Source organism: Mesocricetus auratus, unplaced genomic scaffold, assembly GCF_017639785.1.
Source record: "Mesocricetus auratus isolate SY011 unplaced genomic scaffold, BCM_Maur_2.0 Super-Scaffold_4256, whole genome shotgun sequence".
In the NCBI taxonomy this organism is placed as follows: domain Eukaryota; kingdom Metazoa; phylum Chordata; class Mammalia; order Rodentia; family Cricetidae; genus Mesocricetus; species Mesocricetus auratus.
Window position 1 is genome coordinate 126,441,916 of NW_024429182.1, and position 18,185 is coordinate 126,460,100.

At 49.3% G+C, this 18,185-nt stretch overlaps 1 protein-coding gene and 1 long non-coding RNA gene across 18 annotated transcripts in view; one reads left to right on the top strand and one right to left on the bottom strand.

Moving 5' to 3' along the window:
• LOC106022299 overlaps positions 1-5,535 on the bottom strand; it is a 46,626-nt gene extending 41,091 nt beyond the window's left edge. For 3 of the 14 annotated variants that reach the window (XR_005870503.1, XR_005870501.1, XR_005870491.1), the window contains exon 1: positions 1,713-5,535. This is a non-coding gene — a long non-coding RNA (uncharacterized LOC106022299). The other 11 variants (XR_005870481.1, XR_005870483.1, XR_005870485.1 and 8 more) reach the window with 8 other exon arrangements.
• Nr2f2 (nuclear receptor subfamily 2 group F member 2) lies at positions 34-14,593 on the top strand. Of its 4 annotated transcripts, none has more exons than XM_005083943.4 (3): positions 34-845; positions 8,481-9,008; positions 11,685-14,593. In XM_005083943.4, exons 1-3 carry the CDS (start codon positions 803-805, stop codon positions 11,957-11,959), a joined length of 846 nt encoding a protein of 281 aa, XP_005084000.1. In that variant the 5' UTR covers positions 34-802; the 3' UTR covers positions 11,960-14,593. The 4 variants fall into 4 exon arrangements, with proteins under 4 accessions (XP_005084000.1, XP_005083998.1, XP_012978924.1 ...); XM_005083941.4 differs by lacking the exon at positions 34-845 and adding an exon at positions 5,721-6,957; XM_013123470.3 differs by lacking the exon at positions 34-845 and adding an exon at positions 6,943-7,032.
• Positions 14,594-18,185: the final 3,592 nt, after the last annotated feature.

Sequence of the window (18,185 nt, forward strand, 5' to 3'; positions counted from 1 at the left end):
GTAGAAAATGAGGATTCCAACAGATTCCTAGGAAAAATGTTGGCCTCCTGTTTCAAGTTCTATCTTTGATCCAGGGTGAGTGGACCCTGGCTGCCAGTCTAGTAGGCTGCAGCTTTTCCCCCTCCTCTCCTACCTCTGGTTTTTTGTTATTTTTTTCCCAACTTGCTTTAGGATTAGCCTCCATCCCTTTCACCCCAAACAGTGGAGTTTGGCTGTGCCTCCGGTAGTCTTGCCTTACAATATTGCCTATAGTTGTTTGTGGTTTTCTGCTAAGACTGAGCTGTTTGCTCCAGCCTCCGACTAAACTCATTAAGTTGGGAGATTTTTTTTTTTCAATTGGAAGGGTGTTTTTAAAGTCTCCTCTTTCCAGCCCCAAACAAGGTGTAACAACGCACTCTTCCTTCTAAGGCATCAGATGAGAGACAAGGATCACTCCAGACATCTCCTACCTACGGTCTGGGGTTTTTTTTTCTTAAAGGCGAGGCTTGCATTCCTCAGTAGCTATGTACAAAGCTCCCTGAAGCCGCGTCTCTCTCTAAAGTTAGTGTGCAGGCTTTTCCAAGGGCTGAGAGCGCCTGGTACACAGGGAAGCACTTCCTTGAGGTGGAAGATCTCTCCCTTCACCTTTCCTCTTTTTCCCTGCAGACTAATGCCTACTTTTTTATCAGTTTGCACAATCGCTTAGATAAACACCGAGGAGGAGAGTCTCTTTAATTATCAAAGATACATCTTTTCAGGGGGCCAACAAAGCGTTTATTTCACCCGCCAAACTAAAGGAGAGTTATTCCAGTTTAGAAGGAAGATGCAAGCGGTTTGGGACCTTGAACAAGGCAAATATGGTTTTGGTATGTTTGCTTACTGTATTTATTTTTCTCTTTCTCTTCTTTCTCACTTTTCTCCTTGTGCTATGTGGGTTTGGGGATGACTTGGGGCTTTTCAGAAAATCGGTTTGCTAACGTGTATGCATTGCCTTGGACTGTGGTTGAAGGGGTGGGGGGGGCAGTCAATTCAGTGCGTTGCCATATTTTATTACATGTGTGTGGTAGCAGAGGTGGGAGAGGGGGGAAATACAATTGCAAAGCTGCCAAAATATGATTAAACCAAAGCATAAAGACTGCGGTTGCCTCCCATCTCCTCATCCTGTCTTCTCAAACTCATTTCCTTCCATTGAACTGACCGAAAGCCAGTCATTGAAGCCTGGTCGTCCAAGCAGCAGATGACTGGGTTTGTTAGGGAAGGGGATGCTATGCTGGCTTTAGGTATCAGAATTTCCTGTTCGATTTGCCTCTGCGCTTCATTTTGCAACCTTGTGCAGCTGACAGGCAGGCAGGCAGGCGGGCAGGCAGGCGGGCGGGCAGGCGGGCGAGCGGGCGGGCGGGCTGGGACCGAAGCCCTTGCCCGGCGCCTTCGGCTGCGGTTCCTGAAGGCGAGCGCTCTGCTAAGCTAGGAGAATCGCAAGGAGAAGGGTACTCACCATCGGGCGGGGTGGTGGAGCTGGCGTGCGGATTTCAGGCAAACGGTTTACCTTTTTGCTGTCTATTGCAACCGCGCAGGGCTGACTTTTGAAGCAATTCTGTGCTGTGTGCAAAATGGTCATGGAACGGTTCCTCATTTTTAAAAAGCCAGCGAGAGAGACGACAGAGGCAGAAAGAAAAAGAGAGGAGGGGTGAGGGGGACGCACATAAACCCAGTTCAAAAAAAAAAAAAATCACCTCTTCACCAGTGACTCGAGAAACGTAGAGGCAGCGAGATCCCAGTGCAGTCCAACCAAGTCACAGCCAAATAATTTTAAATCCATAAGAATTAGTCAGATTAAAATATACAGAAGTTTCATTCTCCTATGCCTATGCCTACGTGAGCCCCAAGTCGTTTCCCTTTAAGGGCTCCTTTTCTTTTAAAGTTGGATTTTAGGCAGCGAGGACTCTTACACTAGGGGGCAGACAGATACTGTACTTGCTCCAATCTTAAGCAATTTTTTTCCCTCCCAGCATATGCTCTGATTTAGCACTGTAAATTTTTCAGAGGACCCAACTCTGACAGCCCCTGGTGATTTTCAAAGTACCACAAGCCAGTGGTTAAAAATTGCATTGACTTGGAAGTTCAGAGGGACACAATGGAAGCCCCTTCCCTATTCACGGAGCTCCAGTGTGGTGGAAGAGAAAAACACACACGACTAGATTGAGGGAAAGGAGAAATTCAATGGATCCTGGATTCTACTGAGCTCAGAGTTAAACTCGGCATTGCTGGGGTCTGTATTCATATTGTGATTTAATCTGTAAAGAATTACAGACCAGCCAACCACTTTCTGCAAGGAACCATATTCCTGGGAGTTTTTTTTTTTTCTAGATTAAGACAAATGTTTTTCCCTAACTTTGAGCAGTCAAATAAAGCTTGCCACAATTCTCATTAAAATAAATTTACATTTGTAGTAAAAGGCTTGGTTGAGTTTTTTGAAATAGCATATAGATATGTATGTTTTAATCAGGACTTTTAAATCTTACTGAGCATCTTTGAGACGGACATTTAAAAATATTTTTGCTTTTTTTTAACCCCTCTGTCTGGCTGTACTGTCTCTCCATCCACTCAGTAAAATTAACTACAATTCATATAGCGATTTTTATCCCCTTCTAAACAGCATTTCTATAGCTAAATGAGCCCTCAAATTCAAAGTGAAGCAGCCCTGACTTGGTGGTAGTTGTATGGCCATGTGTCTAGCTGGCTGCAGTTCTGTAAGTGGGAAATTCTTCATTTTTCTACCTAAAGAAATTACAGCCTTCAAATTCCGTGTGTGTGTGTGTGTGTGTGTGTGTGTGTGTGTGTGTGTGTGTGTGTGTGGCCTCTCCTCCTCAAAAACCATCTCGGTGTGTGAGCAAAAAGTAATCTTGCCATGAAAATGGCTGCACTTGGAGAGGCAAAATTAACATTTCTCTATAATCAATTATGCTCATCTATAAAGTCATGGGAATACCTATTAGATTTCCTGTGTCAACCTCAGTCTCACTATATGCTGAGCTTCCCTCTATAATCTGACAATTGCAGTATCAAATAATTCCTCAAGTCAGAGAAATTAAAAGAAGAAAAAAACCCATATTTCTCTGAAATTATTTCTTTTCCATCTTCCTTTGTTGTTCTCTGTAGGAGAAAGTTATGTGGTATCTCTAATCAGCCAGCAATGCTTCGCCTAGCTGTACTCTGTAGCCACCTTATTTAACACACCAGGTTTATGATAGTCTGGTACCTGCTATAGCTTGTTGTTTCTTAAAACATTCAAATAACCACAGCACCTGACATGTCAGTGCAATGTATGGTTTCAGTAGAGAAAGAGAAGGTTAAGGAGAACTTTGAAGAAGAACAGGATTCATTTTTCCTTGCGGGGAAAACCCAGCTTCTGTCTGCCCGCATCTTCATGGGCTCCTCACCTCATACTCCGCCTGTATGTGTGAAAGAAACTGCCCTAAAGTGCAGTCTACCCACGTCAATTACACGTCTGGGTTATTTTGTTAAAGCAACTTTATATTGCCAAATTTTTATGCTGTCAAAGATGCTTTTCAGAAGTTGTCAATTTGCTCTTTGTAGGGTCCTCCTCACCCCCCACCCCCAGTAGCTCAGCATCTTTTGTGTAAAAACAATTTCATTGTTGGTAAAATTGTTCGACTTATGGTTTTAGTTTTGGCTTGGTGCAAAGTATTCCCTTTTAAACACAAATTTCCCATACAAGTGTGGAGTCCTCACAATCAACTAACTGGTCCTAATCAAACAGCAAGTTTAGTCGGTGGAATATAATTTGTCCTGGGGGTGGTTCTATATATTTGATGTTTAAAACTCAGGCACACATTCAAAGACACACGAATGAGCATCCTGGGCAGAATGACATAGACTGTGGGATGAAGACTATGGCTTGTCTGTAGTTCTTGTGAGTTATGCTGGTGTTATTTCCAAATTGGAGCAGGCTCTCTGGATGTGTTTTAATGACTATATGGGTGTTTAAAGAGAATTTGAACAATGAAGTACGTATTCAACTGTTCTATGACCTCGAAGCATCATCTTGGATGTCTTTGTCTGTATACATTGACAAATGTGCATCTGATACATGTGCGTTTACATGTGTGTACAGAAACTGTGCACAGGCGAGGCTAAGCGGCTGCCTCCGCCTGTCCATCAGAGGACAGAAAGGTCTTTCTCCCTCTTTTCATGACCGGGTGTGTGACAGGTCACTGGCTGGCTGGTTAGCTAAAACCAATGAGAGAGGATAAAGTTGAGGGGAATTTATTTTAATTGCGTCATGACCATGAGAAGTCTACTTGTGCTTCTCAGCATCCGAGATGCTTCATTTGAGCAATTAAAATGTCAGGCCGCAAATCTATAAAATATTAACCCTCCAAAGAAAAAGGCAGATATTGAACGGCTTCTTTTCCTATAAAACAAACAAAAAAAAGGAGCCACCAAATAGAGCAAATGATGAGAGTTCATTAAGCAAAGGATTTGCCACCTCACGGATCTAGCCCAAATCTTCCTTTTGCAAGCTCAGATCCCGGTACCTTGCCACCTCCGCGGCGTACCCCTCTACAAAGAAGAGGGAAGCACTATCCGTCTTTGGCATCGTGGGCTCTACATAATGCGCCGTCGGGAGTCCCGGGTGGAGCGCTAGCCGCCTATTTAGTGGCAACGCCAAGTTGCAAGGGACTAAGTCTTAGGCTCCATCCTCTACCTCTCGCGGAGCCTTTAAGAGGCGTAGTGTGTGCACAGCGCTCTCGCCTCGCCACTGGGGCGGTCACCTCGGGTGCCGGGTGCGGGGCGAGCGGGATCCGCGCTCCCGGGTCCGCCCGGGCCCATCCCCCGCTCGGTGGCCCGGGCGGCGCGGCCACCCGTCCCCGCCCCCCTCAGTCCCCGAGCGGCCCGCACGGCAGTCGCGACGATGCTCGCACTAGGACCGAGCTGCTCCCGCTGCCGCCATGGCGGGGCCGCCGCGCTCCGGCCAATGACGGCGAGGGGGCGGCGCGCGCGCGCCGGGCCAGGCCAACCCCGGCGGCTGCCTTATAAGGCGCGCCGTCGCCATGGTAACGTGCGCTAAGTTGCAGCAGTCGTGTCAAAGTTCACTATATAGAGAGCTCAGTGAGCTGATCGCGGAGAAGCCACTTCTGCCAGCCCCGGCGCCTATAAATCGCATTCCCTCCCGCGCCCCCCTTTTTAGCATATTTGATCACTTTGATTCTGCTCTTTTCTCTCCGCGGTGTGTGCGTGCGTGCGCGCGTGTGTGTTTTCTTCTCCTCCTCCTCTGCCGGAGTTGCCTCCTTTCTCCGGCTGCCGCGCTGCTCTTCCCTCTTTCATTCTTTCTCTCCGTTTCTCCCCCCTCTGCGCACGAAGGATGCGCTTCTAGGTGCTGATCTGCCCTCCTTTCTCTCTTATCATCTCTCCCCCGCCGCCGGCGAGTTGACTCTTTCCCTATGTGTGTGAGGCGGCGGCGGCAGCAGCAACAGCAGCAGCAGCAGCAGCAGCAGCAGCAGCAGCAGCTCCGGCGGCGGCAGCAGCGGCAGCAGCGACTCCACCGGCGGCGGCGGCGCTAGACGCGGCGGCTCCGGGCCCGACCCGGAGGCTTCGGCGGCGGCGGCGGCGGCCCGGGCGGCCCACGGGGAGCAGCGAGCGGCCTCCAAGAGCGGCGGCGGCGGCGGCGTCCGGAGCGAGCGCGGCGCGCGCCAGGCGCCCGGGGCAGGAGGCGGCGGCGGCCCAGCGCCAGGACGACGCCGCGCAGCGCCGGACGCGGACCACTTTCATGCTGATTCCCCCGGACCCGAGCAGAGCTCCGGCCACTCCGCGGGCCGCCGGCCTCCGCCCCGGCCTGCCTGGCTCCCAGGGCGCGCCCGCGCCCGGCGCCTCTGCTCTCCCAGTCCTCCTGATTTCGATGGCTTTCCTGAATGGCTGACTGTGGGCTGCCCTGGACTTGGCCCCCGGACAGTCGCCTCTCCTTCTCCTCTTCCTCCTCCTCCTCTTCCTCCTCCTCCTTCTCCTCCTCCAACTCCTCCGCTGCACACTAGATCTGAGAGCGAGAGAGTGAACGAGAGAGGGAGAGAGGGAGGGAGAGTGAGAGCGAGCGAGATCTTTGGAGAGATTTTTTTTGCCTCCTACTTCTGTCTTGAAGCCAGACAATCGACTTGCAGCTCTCCCTCCCCTCCCTCTCTCCACGTTCTGCTCCCACTCTCTCTCCCCTGTCCTCTTGCCCTCCCCTCTTGACGGAAAGCCCCCCGAAACCAACAAAGCTGAGCCGAGGGAAACAAACAAAACAAACACACCGGGCCAGACAAGCAATCGACAAAACTTTGCAAAAGCAAAAACAAAAAAGGAAAAACTAACCAACCTCAATCAACTAGCCCTGAGCCACCCGGGGCGCCCTCCCGCGCCCTCTCGCACCCTCGCACACACAAAAGGCGGCGCGCCGGAGCCCGGGACCCGGGAGCCGCCGCCACCCCGCCGCCGCCCGCAGCCAGGGGAGCAGAAGTCCGGACGCAGCCCCCATAGATATGGCAATGGTAGTCAGCACGTGGCGCGACCCCCAGGACGAGGTGCCCGGCTCTCAGGGCAGCCAGGCCTCGCAGGCGCCGCCCGTGCCGGGCCCGCCGCCTGGCGCCCCGCACACGCCACAGACGCCGGGCCAAGGGGGCCCGGCCAGCACGCCGGCCCAGACAGCGGCTGGCGGCCAGGGCGGCCCTGGCGGCCCCGGCAGCGACAAGCAGCAGCAGCAGCAGCACATCGAGTGTGTGGTGTGCGGGGACAAGTCGAGCGGCAAGCACTACGGCCAGTTCACGTGCGAGGGCTGCAAGAGCTTCTTCAAGCGCAGCGTGCGGAGGAACCTGAGCTACACGTGCCGCGCCAACCGGAACTGTCCCATCGACCAGCACCACCGCAACCAGTGCCAGTACTGCCGCCTCAAAAAGTGCCTCAAAGTGGGCATGAGACGGGAAGGTATCGGCTTCTCATTTCTCCCCCCCTTCGCCCGCGGTCCCGGGGCCCTGGGTGCGTTTGGCTAGCCTGCTCTGGGTAAGGACACAGAAGCCCCAAGCTATACGCGTTGCAGCCAAAGGGGTTTGGTAGTAGAGCAGGGTCTGCACGGCAGCCCAGACCACCCCCACCCCCACCCTGCAGTCCGCATGCTTTAGCAGACTTTCCTTGTCCACTCTCTCTTCGGGCTGCTTTTCCTTTCCTTTGCATTGATTGAGAGTTCATTCGAGTTCACCTTTCTGCAAGGGGTGGATTGTTGTTTGTTGTTGTTTTAAAGTCCTGTCTCTCTTTCTCTCTCTGCCCTTGCTTTTCCAGCATGTTTAACATATGTCCCTCCTCCTTACCCCACTCCCCAACCCCCACCTTCTCAAAAAAAAAAAACAACCTGAGATTGTACTTTTGTACAGAAGGTTCAAATTACAAATGGCAATTTTATGCACTTCGCCGTATTAACGCTGCCTCCTGGGCAGTGCTCATGTGACCCCCTCCGTAGATTAACATTCTGCTTTAAAAAAATATCTCCTGTTTTTCTTTTTTTCCTTTCACTTTTGAAACGAAGAGAGCACTGTAGGGAGTAGGAAAGTGTGGACAAGGGGCCTTGGGCCGCTGCTTTCGCTCTGCGCCAGTTGGGTCTTTGTGATATTAAATTCGCCCAGAGCCGGGAACAGTGTTCTACCAATGGCGCGCTCCGCGCCGGGCGCGGGCTCCGGGTTGGGGTGAGCCAAAGCCGGGTTTCTTTGTGTTTCTGCGAGAGCGATTCTCTCGGTCCAGAATCAGATAACAGCAGGAGCCTGAGTCTCTCTGGCTTACCGTGGCGACCACGGGCCTTGCCCGGGCTCCGCCAGCGCCCGCCGCCGCCGGCTCCCTGCCTCTCTCCGGCTTCCTCTTGTCTCTGCCGGCCTCTCTTTCTCTCTCCGCCCTCTCCCTTGTCTCTGCTCCTCCGAGCTCACTGATCAGGCAAAGACGTGGGACCTAGGCTCTGTCTGTCGCCGGGGTTTCCCTCCTGGGCTGGAGTTGACGTTACATGCTTTGGGTACGGTGTTTCGGGGGTGGCCACAGGCCATCTGGGGTAAACCTTGATATCTAGTGCAAAAGCGTCTCACCCTCCCCCCTACGCTCCGCTCCGGTCCCTTCTCCAATCAAAAAGAAATACCAGCTGTTTAGCAGAAAGAAAAAGAAAAAAGAAAGGTGCCCCCCCCCCAGAATGCTACATCCCGCTCACAGCTGAGGGGACCCCCAGGCAAAGTGACCAATTCTGGGTCCTCGGCAGAGCAGCCCAGATGGGCCTCACAGGCAAGTGTTGAGCTCCGGCGGTCAGACTCAGTCTGGGAGGTGATTTGTGAGGAGGGGTTGCCCGGCGCCCGGCTGTAGCAGGCCTGCCTGGTTCTTGGTGCTGTTCTGGGGCCTTGGACAGGTCGGGGTCATGTAGAAGGATGCGAGATCAAGGCTGATCTTTAACTGTGGAGTGTCTCCTTTCCTCCCTGCAGCTGTACAGAGGGGCAGGATGCCGCCCACCCAGCCTACCCACGGGCAGTTTGCGCTGACCAACGGGGACCCCCTCAACTGCCACTCGTACCTGTCCGGATATATTTCCCTGCTGCTGCGCGCGGAGCCCTACCCCACGTCTCGCTTCGGCAGCCAGTGCATGCAGCCTAACAACATCATGGGCATCGAGAACATTTGCGAACTGGCCGCGCGGATGCTCTTCAGCGCCGTTGAGTGGGCCCGGAACATCCCCTTCTTCCCTGACCTGCAGATCACGGACCAGGTGGCCCTTCTTCGCCTCACCTGGAGCGAGCTGTTCGTGTTGAATGCGGCGCAGTGCTCCATGCCCCTCCATGTCGCCCCGCTCCTGGCCGCTGCTGGTCTGCACGCTTCACCCATGTCAGCCGACCGGGTGGTCGCCTTTATGGACCACATAAGGATCTTCCAAGAGCAAGTGGAGAAGCTCAAGGCGCTGCACGTCGATTCTGCCGAGTACAGTTGCCTCAAGGCCATAGTCCTGTTCACCTCAGGTAGGGTGGAGACTTGTTCTCAGATACCCAAGAACTCCCAGGGCAGTGTTAGGGCCTGGAAAAGTGGCCAACCCCACTTCCCTCTTAAAAGACCAAACTGTAGAGTGTATTTTGGAGTGGGAACTTGCTAGATCTGTTGGCTTGTCCTGGTGTGCAGAAGGGTGTTCCATACATTGACTCCCAGAGGGCCCTTAGGCCTCTCAGGCCCCTTCATTTCCTTCAGCATCCAACTTGGAATGCACTCTCCTCCTGCCTCCTCCCTAAGCCCAGGCCCTCTGGGCCTAGTTGACCCCCAGGGAATCTCCTCAAGATCTAGGCTTTTTTTTTTTTTGGCACCCTGTCTGAGACCTTAAGGAGATGCCCCTGGGCACATTGCAGCCCTGGCATCATCTCTGTAGGAGAAAGTTTGTCCCTGCAGGGGGAAAGTTTGCTTGTGAACTCAGTAGGAGTTGGGGCTCCAGGCAACTCTAACCTTAGAGCAGCAATTTTCAAAATCCCGTTCTCATTAAAATAATGCAGACTGCCAGGAGTAGGGGGAATGCTGTCAGAAAGGGGCAGGAGGGACTGAGGGACTAGCATAATTCCAGGGTGTCTGCAGGGGGGCTGAAGGCTGGCCTCTGGCTTCCCCTGTTCAGGCAAACACTTAAGGCAATTTTCAAGCAACCCAAAGTGTGTGCCAACTTGGGCTGGATATGAATGTTGCTGGAGATATAAAACCATCATTGACTGCATTAGGAAATCTAATTAGTTTGCATGTAGTTTAACCTGTGTGAGTAATAGATCTGATATTCATTAACTCTTGAGGCCAAATGATTTTTGAAAGTGTCTGGCTTTCCATTTCGGGCCACACCTGAGCCTTTTGGCTGCCTCCAGGCTTAGTTCAGCCGTAGCCCAGGTGGGCGGAAATCACCCCCACCCTTCACATTCTCGTACTAAGTTGTCAGCTGATTCCTTTGTCATGGCTGAGAAGGGAACGGGTTCCTGACTAAGAATAACATTTGGACTTTGGCAGGGCCTGGAACCTAGTCACCCACTCCAGATCTTTAAACTTACAGTGAGAAAACTAGAAGAGATGTGTGTGCGAGCTTATGGGGCAAACAGTTAGAAGGGCCCCAGATTCTTCTTTGTTGTTAAAGAAGTCTGGGAACCAAATCATTAATTGGCAGGCTCATTCCCAACCTGCTGTTTTGTATAAGTTACTGTTTTCCACATAGAACACCCCCCCATCACTCCAAACCCTGCCTTCCAAAGTCCTTAGATAATCAATCAGAGGACAGCACTCTGGCCAGGCCAGAGCTTTATGGAGAGGATTGAACCTGGCTTATTCTTCTCATGAGCTTACCATGTCTAGAGTGTTTGCCTGCTGCAAATGTAGTGGCACACCATTCCTGTCCCATAGCCACCTTCACCCCTTCTCATAACCTGATACCTTGCCTGTGTTCTTGTATGATGGGAAGAGCTCTTAATTTCTTGATATCATTGTTAGTTCTTTGCCTTTACCCCTGGTCTTTCAAGGAAAGAAATGCCTGGTACTGTCGAAACAGTCTAATTTATTACTGTTTGCAAGATGTGGAGGCCTGTATGGAAATGCAGATGGCCTCACAAAGAGATAAAGGTTCCTGTTATCTGATTCAGAGGGAGACACACAGTACCAATGAGGAGGGAAGGAGTCCTAGACAAACAGATCTTTTCATTCCTGACCACAGACACCTAGGCATCTGTAGACACATGGAGTCCTGGACACAGTGGAGGAGGCTGCATGTGTGCTCTGGTGGTAGGGGTGGAGGTGGTGGGGACTGTTTTCGCATATCTGTTTTAATGATTCACAATATGCATGTGTTAACCCCAGTCTTGTCTGAGGAGCCCTGAAAGGTCAGGTCACAACCTGAACCGCCTTCACCAAGAAGCCTCTCATTTCAAAGGCACTTATTGTAATTTCACGTATCAGAAAAAAGAAAAGTGTTTTCCTGAAGATAACAGGGAGGGAGATGCTTCTTGGAGAGACCTGGGTTTAAAAAAAAATAATAAAGGGGGGTGGGAGAAAAGGGAGAGAGAAGAAAAGGAGGGGAAAGAAACAGCTCAAATGAACAGAGAGATCACAGTTTGCATGGCTGCCCTTCAATAGGCTAAACTGACAAGATCAGTTTTAAAGGGCCACTTAAATCAGTTTCAAAGACTGAAGAAAAATGAGTCGCTCTCTTTGGGAGAATCTGAGGCTGGGTCTTGGACGCCATTACTGAAAGCTGGGCCAGGTTGTCACCCCTCCTCCCTACACACACTATATAATAAGCCAAATGCAGAGGATGGGGGAAGAAGCTTTGGTGCTTTTGGTTTTTGTCTGTCTGTCTGTCTGTATACTAAATAGGGCCAGATACTCCAATGTACTTTTGCTTGGGCCTCCTAGTGACCCAGCCTGAGGACTGGGGCAATGAAAGCCTGTAGCACCCAAGCAGTGTTTTATTTTAAAGTAAACACTCCAGGACCATCTCAAGCTTTGTCACCTCCCTCCTCCCCCTTGAAGTTTTCAGTGTCTAGGCATTTGCTCCAACTTCTGGATGGGCTACTTTGACAGAGTACTGTGTGCACACCTCAGGTGACCCATTTCAAGCCTCTTAATCTGATGAATTCTCTCTCTCCCTCTTCCCCGCTTTTTTTTTTTTTTTAACTTTCTTCCAGATGCCTGTGGTCTGTCTGATGTAGCCCATGTGGAAAGCTTGCAGGAAAAGTCCCAGTGTGCTCTGGAAGAGTACGTTAGGAGCCAGTACCCCAACCAGCCAACGCGGTTCGGAAAGCTTTTGCTTCGCCTCCCTTCCCTCCGCACGGTCTCCTCCTCAGTCATAGAGCAATTGTTTTTCGTCCGTTTGGTAGGTAAAACCCCCATCGAAACCCTCATCCGGGATATGTTACTGTCCGGCAGCAGTTTTAACTGGCCGTATATGGCAATTCAATAAATAAATAAATCAAAATAAGAAGGGGGAGTGAAACAGAGAAAGAAAAGGCAAAAGACTGGTTTTGTTTGCTTAATTTCCTTCTGTTAAGAAAGGATGTTACAAGTTTGCTAAAAAGAAGAGGGGGAAGAATTTAATGGACTGTGAATTTCAAAAAAGAGAGAGAGAGAGACTGTCAAAGGAACTTTACAGAATGCATTAAAAAAGAAAACAACTCCTGTGTTGGGCAGAACAACTTGCTACTTATCATTTTTGTATAAAAAGGAAATTAGTCTTTTTCTTTTTGGTAAATTTTTGAAAAATATTGCTAAAAGTGCATTTAAGGAGTTTGGGAGAAAATTAGCAGAATGGACAAAGTAAGTTTTTTTCCAAATTATTAATTGTCCTGTGTCTATGTACCTCTAGCTGTTTTTTTTTGTTTTGTTTTGGTTTTTTTTTTGTTTTGTTTTGTTTTGTTTTTTACTTTTCTGGTTCCAAACCAGTTTATTCTGTGGTTCTATAATAAGTTTTGATATAATCTTGGCTTCTTAAAAACTGTGTATCATTAAAATATATGTTCTGCAAGAATTAAAACTGAGTCCACGAACATATCATAGGAAGACATAAAACTTTAAAAGGCAACTCAGCGATGATGGAAATGCACTTACAAGTGGTGGCCAAATTTTTTAGGTGAAGTTGAGCACTCTAATTAGCAAGTTGGAGGGATCACATGCAACACAGCTTCCCCTCCCCCTCCCCATACCAAGACAAACCTAGCTTTTTAAAAATATTTTAAGAAAGAGAAGGAACTGTGGAATTTATTGGCAGCCAAGGAATGTGTCCAAGACACAAGCTGAGGTTTTGAATAAAAAGTGAACTTTTGTAATTTGAATTGGGTCCCCCCCTTAGTTCTTGAATTGTTATGAATCCTATATCTGTTTGTATATTTGCAAGCCCTTTGTATTATAATTGTTGATATTTCCCCTTTTTAAAAAATACCATTGAAATCAGCATGACAAAATAACACTGTTGGCACTTATAGGTAACGTGATTGATTCAGTATCTTAGAGTTTACAGTTTGTGTTTTTAAAAAAACTGAAGGTTTTTTTTTAAGTGCAACATTTCTGTATACTGTAAAAGTTATAATAACTGAACTGTTTGGTCGAGTCTTTGTGTGTTATATTCCAAGGAAAATTGAAAGTATTCAGAAATTAAAATATTATTTGATATCTGAAACCTGCTTGGCTGTCCCCACTCACTGTCTTTCCACCAAGCTGAGCCCCTGTGAGTCCTCTCTGAGCCAGCGGGGGTCCATTTGTTTACTCCCCTCAATCAGTTTGTTCAAAGGTAGACTAGTATATTTGCCTGTTTAATTTGGGTGTGTGTGGGGGGGAGCTGAAGTTAATGGTTTATCTATGGTTTAGGAAGTGCCACACTGATATAGTAAAGCCACCCCCATTCACCTAATCCTCCTTTTAATTAAAAATGGATTTTCCAGGAAAAAAAAAGAGGCCCTTATATTTGTCACACTTAAGTGCCTGCTTAGGGAAGGTATTGTGAAAAGTATTAGAAATCTCGAGATCAGTATCTATTTTATGATCAGAAAAAAACCCGCTCTTTTGTAGATTTCTGACAGTTATACAGAGGATTGGTCAAGCAAGCTAATCACAGCACTGTAAATAGAGGGCAGTTGTTTGGAATGAGTTTTTCCTTAAGTGTGATTTAAAAAAATATATTCTGTGATTCTCATCTAGCGTGACTGTTGAGAGGATTTTGAATACAGTGATGTAGCTGCTAGCGATGAAGGGTCTGTCTCTCATGTATATATGATAACTTGCAGTGGTCTGCCATTCCCCTCCCCCCTCTTCAGTCTGTGAGAGCATGACCACAGGTCAAGGGAATCTTTTCCATTGGAGTTATGTACATAAAAACCCATGGACATTTGAACATTTCAGATTGTATAAATACAGCCTGCACTGCTCTTGGGATCCTTCATTCTTAGAAGCCAATTTTAAAGGAGAGAGAGAGAGAGAGAGAGAGAGAGAGAGAGAGAGAGAGAGAGAGAGAGAGAGAGAGAGAATATTTAAAAAAACAACTTTACAGGGTGTGCTGATCTGGGAAGTCTACTATTTGGTCCAGTCCCTTATTCTCTTTTCCTGGTTTGGAAAAAAACCTCTGTGCTGGGAGCCTACAATTTGTTCTTATTTAGACTTTCCAAGCTGCCCTCTCTGACATTACTTTTACCATGTTGTGGTTTAATATTAAAATGAGGGAGGGGGCTGATGAAAGAGGCAAAAGAAAAGGGATCATTTTGCAAAGTGCATTAAACTTGGATGCTCAGTTCTGGTTCATACATGCAGACCTGAAAACTCTGCCTGATGTAGACAGAGTTCTCCATCTGACCCTCACCTTCTCTCTGTAGATACATATAAATATAAAGTATGTTTTACAGCGCAGCATCTGACCTTTAGATGGAGGCTTTGTTGGTTGTTTATTTTCCCCTCTTGCAAGTGCTATCCATGTGAGTGTGTGAAGTTTCTCTACTAAGTAAAACATAGGCCCTTTTCCTTGTTTGTTTTGTGTTAGCTTATTGTAAACAGCCCTTTGTTGTAAATTATTATTGGCATTAAATTATAATTTATGATTTTCAAAGCAAAAGACAGTCCCTGTTTTATTATGCTGTTAAGTATGTGTTCTAGGTGTTGAAAAATCTCTCTCAGGCTCTCTCTAAGTTTCAGCGATGAGCTTGGGGGTCTTCGAGGCAGAAAAAACAGGACTCAAAAATTTTTCAACGGGTTAAAACACAACCCCTTGTATACGTTTAGAGTGGCCGGAGGAGGATCTGTTTAGAGTCTTGAGTTCGGTTTAAGTTTATTGCATTTAAAGAAAGTTTTTCTTTTCACGCTGAGTTAGAACAAAAGATCTTTGCTGCGACTGAATTAGACAAAAGACGAGGGCTGGGACCCAGCGAGTGCGTTCTGTGTGAAATTGACGAGATCTTTAAAAAAAAAAAAAAGCAAAAAAAAAAAAAAAAAGCTGCTAAACATGGCGACTCTTTCCCTTTAAGTGTCTCTTTTTCCTTGCTGTTTTTCCCCCCCTCCTACATCTGATCTGAGCTCGCTTTATTTCTTTTCCCAACCCCACTCCCCCTCCTCCTGGCGCTCGGTGGTGTGAGAGAACCCAGTTAGAGGCGAAATGCAACAATGGTCCAAGGAGAGAGAGGGGCGATCACTCCTTCTTGCCACTTTCAAACAAACCTGGGAGAAGATTGAGCTTGGGGGTGGGGGGGGAGGATTGGTTCTAGCCGGTTCGCTCGGCTCGCGGTCTCGCTGCCTCGGCCTTTCACTTAGAGCTTGGCCCGGGTGGACGGGCGGGGGCGAGGGGGTGGCGGCAGGGGCGAGGGCCTGGGGCTCAAAGTTAGCGGGCGGCGTCCAGGGCTGGGTCCCTGGCGACGGCCTGGTGGTAGCAACGGGCAGTCGGCGGGGACCGGGTCGGGAGTTGGCAGCGGCTGCTGGAAAGTGCTTGCCCCCCTTCGCCCCCGCCCCCACCGCCAGTGCCGCAGTATTTCGCCGGAGCCCGGGAAAGTCCGGGGTGCCGAGAGCGCCCAGCTGCTCTCCCGGGACGTGCACCGAGCGGCGACGGGCGGGGGGCGGGGGCGGGGGGCGGTCAGGGGGAGCTCGAGCGTGTGAAAACTCTGCCTGCAAGCTCGCTTTTGACTTGGTCCTATGAGCTGAGCCAACATGGCGTCTCCCATTGCACCGCGAGCGCCGGCTGCCAGGCACCGCACGGCCGAGTAATAGAAAACACATTGGCTACCAAAAAGAAGGAAGAAAAAAAAAGGGGGGGGACTAAGGGCCATTCGGTCTGCAGGCAGAAATCCCTCTTTTAAACTCTGGCTGGCAAGTGAGAGCAGTCCTCGATTATTCTGTAATTAAAGCAATAGCGTTTGTAGGGAAAATGTTGGTAACCCAGGAACCCAACCCCTCTCTTTTGACACCCCCCCCATATATTCAGGAGAGTTGATTTCATGCCCCTTCTTCTCCCAGAACCAAACGAGAAGAATAAAATCGGTACCCACAGACGATCTTAAGTGTTTGAATTGGTATAGGGGAGGGGGAGAAGCCAGTATTTACAGACCTGGGTCAGTTCCCCGCTCTCATTAAAGCAGAGCTGCTCTGGGCTTCCAGAAGGCTGGGACCTGTTTGGGGGCCGGGGGGGGGAGGGGGAGCTGCGAATCCCGCCTGCTTGGTACAACTTGCTGCTTGCTCATCAAAGTTCGGGAAAAGGTGATTTTGCGGATAGAGATTTAACTGGAGAGTAGAACGGAGAACGGGCCTAGGGCGGCTTCCAGGAGGGTGGTCACAAGGCCCAGTTACCAGAGAACCCTGGTGGACTGTGCCCCTGGCTGCAGCTCGTCTTCAGAGGAAGAACGTCTTCCTCTAGTGGGTTTGAGATCAGGCAAGGGCGGCAGAGGGACAGGCAGGCCTCCCAGAAAGTCTTCCTAGGCCTCTGCAGAGAACCTAGATTGGGACCCATCCCCTCTGGATCGATAGGGGTGATTGTCTTCTCCGTCCAGTTCCAAATCTAGCCTGGGCCTGGGGAACCCTATCAACCACCTGGGAGGGAAGGGCGGGTCCTCTGAATTCCAGGCCCTGTCAAGATTTATTGAAGTTGGGTTTTAAAAAACGTGCTTCAGATGATTTTTTCCCATTTTCTCAGATTTCAAAGGCTCCCTGCAGCGCGGCTGCCTAATTAATGGTGAAATTCAACTAAATCTAATTATGCAGTAATTTTAAAGCAGTTAGTGCTGGGCGTTGGTTTGTAATAGGACCCCGGTTTTTTAAAGTTTGTTGACTGTATTGGGTTAGGGGAAAGCTATCTTTTGTATGGTTAAAGAAAGATGGGGAAGAGTTTGCCTGAACTGAAGGGAGGGGCTCAGGACTGCCTGCCATCCCACCGGCATTCCCAAGTCCCATTCACTCTCCTGTCCCTCTCCTCTTGTTTTCTCTTTCATGCTCAGGCTAAAAAGCTGAGCGAGGTGCTAAACCCACAAGCAGAATCAGTTTCCTGGTGAAACAGGAAAGGGGAATCTTTCCTTTGGAGACACAAAGGGCCAGGCTGGTATGGGTCCTCTTGGATGCATCCGTAAAGACTTGAAAACCGGGAAAGGACTCCCAGCTCCTCTAATCCAGAACAGATTTCCTCCCCGGCATCCATTGTCATTAAGGCGCAAAGCTGACTCTTGGAGTTATAAATCTTATCGTCCTTCTGATAACACACTTGTAATAAGTTAGCGTCGTATTCAACTTGAACTGTAAAACTGCCTCATTTAATATGGCATCTGTGTCATTAACCCCCTCCCCCCTTGCCTGGTGACTTGCTGGTCTGGCTTTGGGGTAGCCGGAGGTCCTTCACTGCTGGGCCTCTGGGGTTGGGCAGATGAGAAGAAAGGTGTGAAAGATGGACTTCTGGGATCGCCCCTCTGGATCTTAGGCCAGGGTGAGAGACCTCCAGGCAAAAAGGGCTTATGGGGGTGGTGTCCCTCTCTCCAGCCCCTACCCCACTAGCCCCTGAAAATGACATTCCTTGAAAGAAGCATGCTTGTGATTAGTTAGGCAAACACATGTGCTTTCGGAGTTGGGCCTTCGTTAATTAGCCGAACAAAGGGCCGTTTTGCTTTTTACCTTTTGCTGGGAAGATTGTGTTATTTCAGGAGTGTCGCCGGCTCTCCTCTTTTCAATTGCAGCCACGACGTTAATTTTATTGGGATTACTGATGGGAAATGAGGTGGCGCAGGCTTCCGAGAGGAAAAGCTTGATCATTACTCCCTTTGGAACTATATTTTTCCACCCAACCTCCTGCTTGTGAGGAGGGGGTGGGGGCCGAACTGCACAGCAAGTTCGGAGCAATTGGAATCAGGCTCGCGGTACGTTGATCTCGGGTGACAGAGCGTGTGTTGAAGCTGAACTCTATAATTTGCGCTTCTGTTCCTTTATTAGGCCTGGACAACGAACTAATGAGCTTTGGCCCAGTACAATGTCACTTGTATTTATTTTCTTATGGCAACTTTGAGATAGCGGAAGTGCTCCGTAACAGGAGTCTGGGAGGGCCAAGAGATCGGGTCCGCTGCTATCTGGGACTGGGTCGGCTGCTGTGTCCCCAGGGAGTAAGGACAAGCTGAGAGCCATCCCAAGGATGTACAAGTATAGGCACTAAGCCATTAGGGTGAGGCCTTCGGGCCTCTCTGTGT